Source organism: Setaria viridis, chromosome 1, assembly GCF_005286985.2.
Source record: "Setaria viridis chromosome 1, Setaria_viridis_v4.0, whole genome shotgun sequence".
Classification (NCBI taxonomy): domain Eukaryota; kingdom Viridiplantae; phylum Streptophyta; class Magnoliopsida; order Poales; family Poaceae; genus Setaria; species Setaria viridis.
In genome coordinates, this window is record NC_048263.2 from 12887184 (window position 1) to 12901749 (window position 14566).

General features: G+C 45.2%; 2 protein-coding genes across 5 annotated transcripts; both read left to right on the forward strand.

Moving 5' to 3' along the window:
* Nucleotides 1-1670: 1670 nt before the first annotated feature.
* On the forward strand, nucleotides 1671-5500 carry LOC117857519 (uncharacterized). 4 transcript variants are annotated; one of them, XM_034740238.2, is made up of 14 exons: nucleotides 1671-1959; nucleotides 2326-2439; nucleotides 2551-2662; nucleotides 2748-2891; nucleotides 3295-3399; nucleotides 3504-3587; nucleotides 3751-3866; nucleotides 3966-4067; nucleotides 4153-4266; nucleotides 4345-4401; nucleotides 4484-4550; nucleotides 4620-4673; nucleotides 4885-4995; nucleotides 5098-5500. In XM_034740238.2, exons 2-14 carry the CDS (start codon nucleotides 2408-2410, stop codon nucleotides 5209-5211), a joined length of 1212 nt encoding a protein of 403 aa, XP_034596129.1. In that variant the 5' UTR covers nucleotides 1671-1959; nucleotides 2326-2407; the 3' UTR covers nucleotides 5212-5500. The 4 variants fall into 4 exon arrangements, with proteins under 4 accessions (XP_034596129.1, XP_034596121.1, XP_034596146.1 ...); XM_034740230.2 differs by having other exon boundaries at nucleotides 2329-2439; XM_034740255.2 differs by having other exon boundaries at nucleotides 1672-1959; nucleotides 2554-2662.
* Nucleotides 5501-8208: 2708 nt separating this feature from the next.
* LOC117857516 (L-type lectin-domain containing receptor kinase SIT1) lies at nucleotides 8209-10619 on the forward strand. The gene has a single exon (XM_034740223.2). It carries the CDS (start codon nucleotides 8335-8337, stop codon nucleotides 10402-10404), a length of 2070 nt encoding a protein of 689 aa, XP_034596114.1. The 5' UTR covers nucleotides 8209-8334; the 3' UTR covers nucleotides 10405-10619.
* The last annotated feature ends 3947 nt before the right edge of the window (nucleotides 10620-14566 follow it).

A 14566-nucleotide genomic window follows, 5' to 3' on the forward strand; every position in this document is an offset into this window, starting at 1 on the left:
CCTTCATCACTGCTAGCTGGCTCCCTGTCATTGCGGTGCTTGACAATGTGTTCCTTTTCCTCACTATCATTGCTGCTTGTTTCTCTATCACTTTCCTCAACTTCTTCAACATCATCATCAACAAGAGCCCTTTTCTGTCCTCTCGGTCTCAAGGATCTGCTATAAACCTTGGTAGGTTTGCTAGAACTGCTTCCTTCGACAACTGGCTCCTTTTCTCTTCTCTTGTTGATTCTTTCGGCATGAGGTCTCTTAGGCATAGCTGCTGATCCTAGGTCACAAATATATGACAAAGAGTGCATAAGACACACCAAGATAAAGATTGGATGGATAAAGAGATGAAAAATCATGAACTAGAACAATTGGGGTATTTCTGGGCCAAACTGGTCAGACCGATTATACCCAGAAATGAATCAATGGTTCTAGACACCAATCCTAGTAGCCAGATCAATTAATATATGGAAATTTAGGTTCTTGAGGCATTCCTATGCTGATAAGTTGTATATACACCAGAAAAGCACGATTTAGGGGTTGACTGTGCAGACCGGTCCAGGCAATCCAGCGCTAAAATGTGAATCCCAACAATGTAACCAACGAAATTGAATGATACTCTAGCAATAGCTTCTAAGGGTTGCCAGGAGATGATTCACCAATGGAATTTCAAATCTATTCATGGAGTTGATAGATCAGGAAAGAACAAGATTTGAATACCTTTGAGAAGAACTCAAGAGGACTCCAAACAACCGGTTGGGGACTGGTTTGGCCGCCTTAGGAGACTTGAATCCTTCAAAGGGGCGAGCTAATCCTTGGTTGAAACTTCAAATCGCCAAGGGGAGAGAGAGGTCGGTGTAGGGGTGCTCGGGAGAGAGGGCACGGGTGAAAGGAGAAGGTGTTGGTGGTGAAAGGGTATGGGAGAATAAGCTTTTGCAGTTAAAATTCCAGAGGGGTAAAAATGGTAACTCCCGGGGTCAACCGGTCAGACTGCTCAGGGGAACTGGTCAGACCGGTTTCCACCAGGAAACCAGAGAAAGGTTGAATTTGAGAAATTTTGGTCCCACACTTTCTCACTAGATTGGATATAAGATTTAGATAGATATTGATGCAAAGTTGACATGTCTTAGAAGAATTTTTGATAATCCAAATAAATCTGTTGATATGGTATTATTGCGCATATTGTAATGCACCTCTGGCTAGGCTAAAAGATGGGATTGTCACTCTCTTACTGGGTTGTGAATCAGCATTCGCTCCCTCTTCACAAGTAGCTCGATTGATCAGATTTTTAAAATCACACAATTTAAAAATCTCGCATTCATGTTATTATCCTTAACATTAGACATGGGTATATTATTTTCCTGAACAAGCATAAATACCTAATCTTTTCCTGATGTGATCGTATAAATTCCTGGTCAATGCAATGGGCTCGAGAACACGCATCTTGGAAAAATCCACACAGCACAGGACGCGGACACAGGGACAGCGAGGAGAGACGGCACTGCGGGGCCCAGTCGGCAGTGACCCAAGGCATAGAATAAGTCGCGGAAAAGCATCTTGGTAAGCAGGGATTAGCTCAGCTGGGCTCTTGCTGGTGATTTGTGAATGATTGCTTGCCATGTGTGGGACAGCGCTGCCCAGCCCAACAACAATCCCCCAATTCCCATTACTGCCCATCTCCTCCGTCCTCGCTGTAGCAAACTACTAGTCCTCCTCTAGTCGACCCACCCCCGTCGCAAGACTCGCATCGCCCGCGTCAAGCGCGCCGCCGCCGCCGCCTCACCGTCCGCCTCCGCCGCGCCGTCTCGCCGTGGGCCGCCTCCCCAGCTTGAAGCCTTGGCGCCGTCTTCCTTGCCGCCGCCCGACGCGGGCAGCCGTCCTGGTCCTCTTCGGTCAGCCCCTGCCGACCTTCTGCGGCGGAGAGAGGAGCGGAGATCCAGCCGCTTCCCGGCGGATTTCTTGGTCTGATTGGTAAGATTGAGTTGATTCTGCCGTTCCGTAATCCTTCTAGGCGCGTGCAAATCCAAATCTTTCCTCGCGGCCGGATTCAAATTCAAATCTTTGCTGCGAGATTCCGTCCCGGTCGTCTCAAGTCTTAACGCGGTCTATTCTTGGACCAAGTCGCTTAGTTAGTCCCCGCGTTTTGAGATCACCCGCTTAATGACTGACAATGACAAAAGAAAATGTTTGCTTTTGCGCATCATAGCCTGCTTGATTGTTCTGTCTGGGGAAACAACCTGCTTGATAATTACTTCTTTGCAATCTTGCAATGTTCAGATCACCATGTTCTAATCAAGACACCCTGATTTGTTCTTCTTTTTTCTCCTTTTGGGTCAGCAGCTGCAGTGCGCAAATTTCCTCATTACTACTTGTACTAGCCAGCAAATAAGTTCGTGCTCCCACCAAAAGGAGAGCTCATATGGCAAAGCCTCCTAATGGCATTGGCCGTAGGTATGTTCAGTACAACATCTACAAACTTCCTTTTGAGTACTTGTTTAACCTGTAGATTTAACTACGAGTATGTCTAATGTCAAGCAACTTTCCGTGCTCAATGTTTGTCAGCAGCAGCATGCCAAGGTCAAATGAGGGCATGCGGCTCATATTTTCAGCAGTTGTAGGTGTCATGCTGGGCTACTTGTTTGGGATCTCCTTCCCTACAGTCAACATAACCAAGGTAAAGTGGTCCACTTGCCTCTCTTGTATTATTCTCTCATTCACTTTGTTTAGAAGAAATATATTCTGAATTGACTGCCTTGCAGCTTCACTTCCCTTCGAGTATCATCTCCTACATTGAAGATAGGAACTCTGGCATCACAACTCAAACATTGTTGAACCATGCATGGGCATCTGCAAATAATCGTAAAAAGAACAACTCTGATTCGAACTCTGATGAAATTCCCAAGGTACTTCGACACACTAGAACTAAATATTTTTTCGGTATGGTCATACGCTGTACGGGTTTTATTGGCATTGCTTCAGTTAGGTCTTCTATTTTGTTATTTTGTAGCCCACACCTGTTTGTTCTGTTGTATACTTATATTGCTACTATATTTCTCATATATATTTAAAAACTTAAGCTCCACAAGTATGCCAAGGCTGTAAATGTAGGGTGTTTTGTCTTTGTTGAAGTTGAAGGTAGATTAGCAATTGCCTTCAATGGAAGTTGGTGGCTCAATTTTGGACCTCAATACAACCTGCAACTGATTGTTGACATTCAGTCCTACATCTGACATATTTGGCCTAATAATATGGTTTCTGCTCTTACTTTCCAATTTTCTTAAAAGGATTGCACAATTCTGTGTGCAGATCTATGTTCCTACAAACCCAAAAGGTGCTGAAAGACTTCCACCAGGCATTGTTGTGTCTGAATCAGATCTTTATCCTCGAAGATTATGGGGTGATCCTAGTGAGGTTGGTGGTTGCTACTGTTGTAACTGTTCATTGCTTCCTGCGGTTGGAGGTTTTCTTCACCTCTTTCAAATGATTTACATTCCTAAAATATGTTTATTCATCAGGACCTTACTAGCGAGCCGAGGTATCTTGTTACTTTTACTGTTGGGATTGGGCAAAAGGCAAATATTGATGCAGCGGTAAAAAAGGTAATTGACAGACTGACAGCTTACCTGCTTAAACTCGGTGGATCACATTTTTCTACCCTAAAACTGGTGTATACTAGATCATGCATCTGAATGAAGTTGTAGTCACTTTTATTTGAAATGAGCATGTTGTCATTTCTTCTGAACTCATAGTTTTCTTGTATAGTTTTCAGATAAATTCACCATTATGTTGTTCCATTATGATGGTCGGACTACTGAATGGGATGAGTTTGAGTGGTCTAAAAGAGCCATCCATGTTAGTGTCATGAAGCAGACTAAATGGTACGTTATTGCTAAAATACCCCAGTGCTTTTGCATGTCCTTCTCAATGGTATGTTTGATTGCAACATTTTGATGATGTGCTTGTCTTGTTTATTTAAGGTGGTATGCAAAGCGATTTTTGCATCCCGACATTGTTGCCAGATATGATTACATTTTCATCTGGGATGAGGATCTAGGTGTTGAGCATTTTAATGCAGAGAAGTAAGCATCATATATTTATATTCTTGTTTCTTTCTGATCTTCTGGTGTTCGTTTTGATTAAGATCATATCTATGCTAATTTCCAGGTACATTGAGCTTGTGAGAAAGCATGGGTTGGAAATCTCTCAGCCTGGTTTGCAACCTGATAGAGGACTAACATGGCAAATGACTAAGCGTCGTGGTGACCAAGAAGTTCACAAGTGAGCTGCGGATTCAATATTTTGTTTCAAATCCGTAATGATAGGTCACTTTTCTTAGTAATGTTTTTCCTTACACAGAGTAACTGAGGAGAGACCAGGCTGGTGCACTGATCCACATCTCCCACCATGTGCAGCGTAGGAGCAAACATTTGTTGTGTATTTAATTTTCATTGTCCAACTATCATCCTTATTCCTTCACGTTCAATTTTACGTGCAGATTTGTTGAAATTATGGCGACAGTGTTCTCCAGAAATGCATGGCGCTGTGTGTGGCATATGATTCAGGTGAAGTGACATTACAGTATAAGTCATTAGTTTGTCTAAAGTGGTATGCTAACACAATGTTTTATGCAGAATGACTTGGTCCATGGATGGGGTCTTGACTTTGCTCTTAGGAAATGTGTGGAGGTATTCCCTGCCATCATGCATAATACTTTACCTCAGTTTCTTTTAAATTCCAAGGATTAGCCATGCAGTTCATGCTCCCCATGTTCTTGGGATAGCATCATCAACATCTACATGATGCCTGAATTAATGTGCCTTCCACTTTACATGCTATTTGGAGCTATGCACATGTTACTGAGCTGGGACTCTTTTATTTTAATTTTTATTTAAACAGCCAGCTCATGAGAAAATTGGAGTTGTTGATGCTCAATGGATTGTTCATCAAGCAGTTCCTTCACTTGGGAACCAGGGCAAGTCAGATAATGGAAGAGCACCATGGGAAGGGGTAAGACATCATTTACGGATGCATGAATTTTGGGGCTGAATAGCATCTATTATCTATGCATAAGGATTCGTTCTTACTGTTTAACTTGGATATGCACCACAGGTAAGAGCACGCTGCAGAAAAGAATGGGGAATATTTCAAACAAGGTTGGCTGATGCGGAGAAGGCATATTACTTGGAACGTGGCATCACGCCCCCGAATTCAACAGCAGTTTAGATGAATACATGCCATGGCAAGGTTTCTGTTGCGGGATCCTGGTCCATGCCTACTGCCGTATTCATCGAAGCAGCTGCAACCCAGGGCCATCCATATTTGTACATGAGAGCACCCATGAATCAGCATGATTAATCTTAGTGTCGCCCCCACTTGGTTTTAATGTTATTTTTTGGTTAGTGAAAGTGAGACTAGCTGCGATGTAAGTAGGAGATATAGCAGGGACCATGACGATACTCGTTTGTGTATTAATAACGTTATGCGATATCTATATCGACAATCCTTTACCTCATCTTGGTATGCATATTGTTTGCTCCAGAGCAGTTCTTGTGCGCAACCCATATTACGTTGATCTAGTCCAGTTGAGGAACTATCAAGGTTTCCTGAACTCGAAATGAAAGCAAAATTTTCGAAGAACTGGAAGTCAAGAGTAAGACCTGCGTGACATCTGACTAAATTATGGCTGACTGGTCCAATTCAGTCTCAAAATAAACGCAGGTTCATTGAAGATTCTTGTGGACCTTCAACGAGGATGAGGATCTAGGCCATGTTTAGTTACCTCCCAACTTCCAACTTTGACACTATGCAAAAAGAAGATTCCCCATCACATCAAACTTGCGGTACATGCATGGAGTACTAAATGTAGACGAAATTAAAAACTAATTGCACAGTTTTGTTGTACTTTGCGAGACGAATCTTTTGAGCCTAATTAGTCAACATTTGAACAATAATTCATAAATACAAACGAAACGCTACAGTGTACTACAGTGCTGGCACAGTAATTTTGCATCTCCCAATTTGACTAACTAAACAAGGCCCTAATGAATTGGTGACTGCAAGGTTTTGTTGAAAGACTTGAGTGAAAACTATGTCAGGTACGTTCCAAAGGAAATTTCCAAGCTTCACACACAACAGCTTAGCTTGTCAGGGACTCTTCGTCGAGCCTTAAATATCCGTGACCGGGCCCCGGGGTGTGGATTGTGAAAGATGACGCCTCCCAGTCCCAGGGAAGGTTCTTTAAGTGTACCAGCTGGAGAGCTGGCTTTGGTACTATGGTCTGTTGAAATTTTGGAAAGTAGATTTTTTTTTGTTATTGTTGTTTTGAGTGGTTGTAGTTATCTTATAAACTCTTAGGCCCCGTTTGGATCATTGGAATTGAATTCCATCCTAATAATCATAATTTAGACACAAATTAATTAAGCTAATATAATTGTATGTGGAATATAGTTGTATATTATAGTTGGTGATATGGGAGAGATACTTATATGCTGCACTTCTACTATAGAGAAGCGAGTCTAAGAGCGTGCTATAAGAATTGAATTCCATTCTAATAACCATAATCTATAGAATCAATTTCCATCTCCCACCCCATGAATTTAAGATAGGCTTATATCTAAACTTTGGAAAGTTGTGGAATGCCACATTCCAACATAAATTAGCCTACTCCATTAAATAGATTCCAATTCCTTCAAAATGAAGGGACCCAAACAGGGCCTTAGGAAAAGCTAGTGTCTCAGATATAGCTGTTGTCTGATTCTATAAATTTTGACCACTAATTTCTGTCTAGTACATCGGTAGAAGATAAATGTACCATATGCTAGGTCAATGTAGATATTCAGAAGTCCTGATTGACCAACATTTAAGATAGTTTGGCCCTTTCATTCTTGTTCATCTTGGCTTTTCTTTCAGTATGTTATTCTTCTAACAAATAGTTTGCCATCATCTTGATTTTTTTTTCAGTATCATGTGCAATCACCGTTTGTGAATCGTGATATGAAAACCACAAAAAAAAAGATAAATGTACCTGTAAATTTCAAGCCCTAATTCTGTGGTATGTTAAAACCAACAATTCTTGTATGTTTAATGACAAATCAAATGCAAGAGAAAAAACTCTGCTTCAAACTGGGAGAATTGAACAAATGAAGTTGAAAAAAAACAACCCAGATAAAGAAATAAAAAGAAAGAGGAAAAAAAAAAGAAACAACCACTAACGTAGACTAGAATGCCAGGGCCGGAGTCAAGGTCCTTGAAACCTGCCAGGGCCCAAACCCTTGCGACCTCCATGATGGTTTGGGTGAGAGAAAATGGTTGTTGTTCTATCGAACTCGCCCATTCTGTCTTAATGATACACGTGGTAAGTATATTCTCTGAACAACTCAGATAATGAAGAAAAACTCAAAATGGAGTATCCCCTAAACATATCTTTTTAGTTTTTTCTAACCATTTTAAGTTTCACGCACAGATCTTAAGGGCGTCACAACATCAAAGAATATGACATCATTTTTTTTCCTAATTTTTTTAGTGTGTCAATCTGATTGGCACCTCAGGAGGCGGTTTCAACTTGCAACGATTGCTATTTTGCTAGCCTTATGGATATGCACGCCTTCATTTATTTGTGAAAATGCAGCGTGCAGAGTTTCTTTTGCTGACTTTCTTCTGAACCAGCCTTGTCGAACATCTGAAAATGGATGAACGATCACCTTTACGGATGGCATTGAATTGATTCCTGTGCGAGGTCTCGATCAATTGGCTCCATTTTCTCCACAAGTTCCTATATCAACACTTCATCAGCAGGTCGGCCAGTTCGTTCTACAACCTGAATTCCGAAAGCAGCCTCTGTACTATACCGGGTCCAAGCCCTTGTTCTCTTACCTCCAAACTCCCAACTTTGACACTATGCAAAAAGAAGATTCCCTATCACATCAAACTTGCGGTACATGCATGGAGTACTAAATGTAGACGAAATCAAAAACTATTTGCACAGTTTTGTTGTACTTTGCGAGACGAATCTTTTGAGCCTAATTAGTCAATATTTGGACAACAATTCACAAATACAAACGAAACGCTACAATGTTGCTACAGTAATTTAGCACCTCCCAAATTCGCGAAGTAAACAAGGGCCAAGATCGATCTATGGAGACTACCGATTCCGCGTTCCCATCACTCATTAACTCACACCTAGAGATTCTTTTCTGATGATAAATCCCATCACTCATTGAATACCGTTAGCTAGCAATTGCTGAGCAAGACTGCAACCTTGCCGGTAGCTTGATACACACACATCAGCCGCTCTGAATTCAAGCCCGCAAGCCAAAGCAGTTATCTGTATTCTGATCACACTCGGACATGCTTGAAGCCAAGCGCGTGTTCCCTCTCCTCTTCTTCTACGGTATCCACCTCGCAGCCGTCGCTGTCTCCGGCGGCAGCGGCGGTGACGACGACGAGTTCGTCTACTCCGGCTTCGCTGCTGGCGGCTCCAACCTGACCCACCTGACCCTTGATGGCACGGCCAAGGTCACGCCGACCGGCCTGCTCGAGCTGACCAACGGCACGGCGCATAGCAAAGGCCACGCGTTCCACCCGACGCCGCTGCGCCTCCGCGAGCCGGACGACGGTGGCAGTGATAAGAAGAAGAAGGCAGCGGCGGCGATCCGGTCCTTCTCGGCCACCTTCGTCTTCGGCATCGTGCCGCCGGCAGCCCCGGGCGTGGGCGCCGGCCACGGCCTCGCGCTCGTGGTCTCTCCGACCAAGGACCTCTCCTCCGGGATGGCCACCTCGTACCTGGGCTTCCTCAACGGCACCAAATTCTTCGCCGTGGAGCTCGACACCGTCATGAGCACTGAGTTCCACGACAAGGACAACAACCACGTCGGCGTCGACGTCGACACTCTCGTGTCCGCTGCCGCCGCCAGCGCCGGCTACTACGACGACAGGACCGGCGAGTTCACGAGCCTAACCCTGATCAGCGGCGAGGCCATGCAGGCATGGGTGGACTACGACAGCGACGCCGGCCGGGTCGACGTGAGGCTGGCTCCGATCAGGACAGGGAAGCCGAGGAAGCCGCTGGTTTCGACGGAGGTCAACCTCTCGACGGTAATCGGAGAGGAAGCGTACGTCGGCTTCTCGTCGTCCACGGGTACGCTGACCAGCCGCCACTACGTGCTCGGCTGGAGCTTCGCCGTGGGCGAGCCGGCTCCGGCCATCGACATGTCCAGGCTGCCCAAGCTACCTCAACGGAGCTCCGAATCTCCATCGAAGGCCTTAGTAATTGCTCTTCCTGTAGTCGCCGGCGGGCTCACCCTCGCCACGGTCGCCTGCGTTCTTCTCCTCGTCCGGCGCCGGTACAGGTACGTCGAGCTGCGCGAGGACTGGGAGATCGAGTTCGGAGCGCACCGGCTCTCGTACAAGGACCTGTTCCACGCCACCGACGGGTTCAAGAGCAAGAACCTGCTCGGCGCCGGAGGGTTCGGGACGGTGTACAGGGGGACGCTCGCCGCCTCCGGCACGGAGGTCGCCGTGAAGCGGGTAGCTCATGGATCGCAGCAGGGGATGAAGGAGTTCGTCGCCGAGGTCGCCACCGTCGGCCGTCTCCGGCACCGCAACCTCGTGCAGCTGCTCGGCTACTGCCGCCGCAACGACGAGCTCCTCCTCGCCTACGAGTACATGGCCAACGGCAGCCTCGAGAAGCACCTCTACGGCGTCGGCGGCGAACCTGGCCCTACACTGATCTGGGCCCAGAGGTTCCAGGTGATCAAGGGCGTCGCCTCCGGCCTGCTCTACCTCCACGAGGAGTGGGAGCAGGCCGTCGTCCACCGCGACGTCAAGGCCAGCAACATCCTCCTCGACAGCGAGATGAACGCCCGCCTTGGCGACTTCGGGCTCGCGAGGCTGCAGAACCACGACGCCGAGCTGCACACCACGGTCGTCGCCGGCACCTTCGGGTACATAGCGCCGGAGCTGGCGCTCACCGGCAAGGCGTCCCCTCTCACCGACGTCTTCGCCTTCGGCGCCTTCCTCCTCGAGGTTGTAACCGGGAGAAGACCGGTCGAGGACTCCACGGATGGCCACAGGGTCATGCTGGTGGACTGGGTGCTCGAGCACTGGCGTAACGAGTCACTGGCTGAGGCGGTGGACCCCAGGATTCAGGGAGGCTACGACGTGGACGAGGTGAGCTTGGCGTTGAGGGTGGGGTTGATGTGCTCGCATCCGCTGGCCGGTGTGAGGCCGAGCATGAGACAGGTCATGCAGTACCTCGCCGGGGACACGCCGCTTCCGGAGCTGACGCCGGCGCACATGGGCATGAGCATGCTGGCGCTGCTGCAGAACCAGGGGCTCGACTCGTTTGTCATGGCCAACTCCTCGTCGTCATCGGCGTCTGTGAGGAGCTTTGACACTAGCCTGTCAAGAGGGAGATGACAAGGGCAGTGTGTTGTTCGTTTCTATCGAACCAAGATTTTGTTGGAGTTTATTCTTATTCATCACATCATGATGTACAGAAGCTAATACAGACAGAGTAGAATTAGTCACTTTGCTTGTTTTTTTTTTATAAAATTTTCCTACTCTTTGGTGACAAGTGTACTTGTACTGGGATTTATCTGACTCGAATGCAAATTTCAGCATGGCAGCAAAAATCGAATCTTCTACTACAAATCCACAGGATTAGTGGAAAAACAGCAAGATGAAATAAGGAGAATCACCATTCACCACGCACCTTTGTATTAATTGATCGAAAGAGTACAGATACGGAATGCATCTCCCGCTACAAGCGATAGGACTAATAAAGCCATGAGATCCACAGACTCAATAAAGCACAGTACCATAAATGGTAACCAAAGATTAAAAATCAACACGGACAACGCCTGCACAAGTCAGAAGCATGTGATCGATTCCTGGTCTGCACCGTTGCCAAGCCACCTCGCTTTGATGCATGATTCTGCACTAACGCGCAGGTCATCAAGCCGCCGGCTGTTTGGAGACTTGGTCCTGCTGGAGAAGCTTTTCTTGTGTGCAAGATGTTCAAGTGTTTATATAGGTAGGAAAAATTAAAGGTCTCACAGCATAATTTTGTCACAGTGAGTAACCTCAAATTTCTGTGTTATGAAGGTTGAGTAATCTCAGGGAACATAACGCATTATTGTTCCACTAATATGATGCACACTTGAAGCTATGGCTTATGTAGCCTGGTCTGTTCAAATTAAAAGGACAAGCTTTAGCCCTTTTCCTCACAAATTGTTAGGTGGCTGTAGCTTACTATCTCTGGCAGGCACAAATTTGAAGGATATATTAGATGTAGGAATTTGAGGAACGATTTCCTCCCTTAGGGGTGTTTGGATAGCAAGGACTAAAGTTTAGCCCCATCACATCGGATGTTCGGATGCTAATTAGGATGACTAAACATGAGCTAATTATAAAACTAATAGCAGAACCCCTGGGCTAAATCGCGAGACGAATCTATTAAGCCTAATTAATCCATCATTAGTGAATGGTTACTGTAGCACCACATTGTCAAATCATGGACTAATTAGGCTTAATAGATTCGTCTCGCGATTTAGCCTAGGGGTTGTGCAATTAGTTTTGTAATTAGTCTATGTTTAATACTCCTAATTAGTGTCCAAACATCCGATGTGACAGGGGCTAAAATTTAGCCCATGCCTCCCAAACACCCCCTTAGATGAAGCCTCTAGCTTAGGACCTGTTTGGCAGGGCTTCTCCAGCAGCTTATACTAAGCCTCGCCAAACAGTAAAAATAAAAAGGGATTGACATAAGAAGCACTCCAAAAGGAAGCTGTTTTGTAGAATGTAAAATACAAAAATGTTACTTTTACGGCTTCTCCCCCCTTCCTAATCATTCAATGTTCCAAAAAATTATCCACATTATTGCTACAAATGTTTTTCTCAACGAGTTTCAACTCCACCGGAAAAACTAATTTACCGGAGGAACAAGAGCCACAGCCATATTTTGGCAGGGGCTAGAGCCCGGCAAACAGACCCTTAGTGCTGCTAAAGTAGCAAGTTGCCTGATATTTGAGCTGTAAAATATTTGTGAAACCTCCTTTGAATTAAACGGCAATTTCCTGTAGTAGGTGAAATGCCAAGCACTAGTGCTGAATAGAGTTCATGCAGGTGCGAATATTTGATGATATTTTGATGATGCATAAGCATCTGGTACAAGAAACAATGTGTTGGCTAGCTCACAGGTGGGACAAGTCCAATTCTTTCTGCAATAGTTATCTTCAGTTCTGCATACTGCACATAAGCATAACCTTCTGTTTTCAGCACCTGAAAAGGGAAAATTGAATTCCATTTCAGAAGAAACTAATTTCTAGCTCAAAGATATACTGAAAGAGAACTGAAGTTTAAGAACTACCAAATTTTTGATATCCTTCTTGATCTTCTCATGAACTTCATCATCTAGAGCCTAAACCCCACAGAAACATTATGTCAAGTCCTTGATGTAGAGAATGACAAATTCCCAACAAAAAAGGATAAATATCACTTACCGTCTCATGGGTACTCGCTATATTAGTGTTGAACTATATGGGAAATAGATGAAATAGATTAGTTTACGATGACCAAGAGACAGGAGTGGATAAAATTGCAAAAAAAAAAATCATCTTGTAAATAAAGTAATGAACCTACCTGATGTTCTATACTGTCACCACTTTCTTGCCCTACCTTTACATACAGCCTATCGCTGTATAAACGAAATATTTCCTCATGGACTTCATTCAAAGCATCTCTAAAACTCTTCTGAAAAAAATATTCATCGGTAGACACTAAAGGCATGCATAATGTTGAAATAATGGGCCTAGCCCATAGTAATTTCAGAATTTCAAATAAATCTCAAAGGCTCATGTGGGCAAGAGGTGGAGTGGTGCAAGTCTTTAGTCCCACATTGCTAGTGGAGGGGAGGGATGACCAACTTAAATATGGAAGTTGTCTCCACTCCTCCAAGCTATATGTGTGGGGAGAGAAGGAGAGCTCGTGGGCTCTCCTATATATGCGACCTACCGGCCTCTACTCCTCTCGCTGCTGCGCCGCCACCGTAGTCTACTCCATCCCGATTGTCGGCGTGCACCGGCGATTGGGAGAGCAGGTCTCCGGAATCGTCGTCTTAAGCGATCCTGCACCGGAAGAGGGCGAATAAGATTTTTGGGAAGCGCTCTGCGCGACTGCTCGATCGCTTCCTCCGCTTCGTCAAGTTCTTCGTTGACTCCTTCACCACGGCTCATCTACCTCTTCGTCGCTCAGGCGTCACTCGTCGTCACGAACAACGTCAGGCTGCTGATCGTCGTCGCCTGCTGTCTCGGTAGTCGTCCAGGAGCCGGTCTTCATCAAGAAAGAAACGTACAATCTCTTATCTCAAATTATGTCTTCCATACTAGCTATTATGATCTGTTGCAGTCTGATAGCACTGGATAGTATGGTAGAATATGTGATTCTATTTGCAATGATAGACTTGTCTAGATCTTGTGTAGACATGTCTAGTTTAATCTGCTATCTGCTCATCGTATTCATGATTTATTTCTGGATTAAATTAAAACTAAAAGTGCTTATATATCCAACAATCCAAAAACCTTATTGTAGGCACTTTAATTTTATGGCTGGATTTCTTGATGCACTGAGGCCAGCACCGTTTGCTGGCGTGCACTTCAAGAGGTGGCAGGTGAAAGTCACGCTGTGGCTTACTGCCATGAAGGTGTTCTGGGTGTCCAATGGCAAGCCGGAAGGAGTTCTCTCTCCTGAAAAGGAGAAAGAATATTCGGAAGCCAACACAATCTTCTTGGGCACTGTGATTGGTGCACTTGCAGAACATCTGTAGGATGTGTACCTTCATCACACGATCGCAAAGGAGTTGTGAGACGATCTGACTGCCAACTACGGTGGCTCAGATACTGGCACTGAACTGTACATCATTGAGCAGTATCATGACTATAAGATAGTTGACGGAAAATTTGTAGTCGCTCAGGCTCATGAATTACAGTGCATGGTGAAGGAACTCGATCTGCTAAAGATTGTCGTGTCCGACAAGTTTGTGGCTGGGGGTATTATTGCCAAGTTACCTCCATCCTGGAGGGATTTCGCCACTTCTCTCAAACACAAGAGGACAAAAATTTCTATTTCAGACTTGATTGCGTCTCTTGATGTTGAGGAGAAAGCTCGGGCTAAAGATGGACGATCTAAAGCTGTTGAGGGTCAGACCAGTGCCAATATGGTGCACCAATCACATCACAATGGCAATGGTGGCAAGGGCAAGGGCAAGAACAATAAGCCTAAGCAGTCCACTACCTTCAAGAAGAAGAAGAACAAGAAGAACGAGGGATGCTTCGTGTGCGGTTCTACTGACCATTGGGCAAAGAAGTGCCCAAACCGCAAAGGAAGAAAACCTCCACAGTAGAAGTCTGTGAGAATGGGTGACCAGCGCTGGAGATGAAAATAGTGGGTATGGTAATTTACCTTCTGTTTTTTCAGTGTTTCAGTCTACTAATACTTGGTGGCTTGATACTGGTGCTAATGTTCATGTGTGTGCTGATGCCTCCTTATTTTTATCTTACCAGGTCGCTCGGGATTCCTCTGT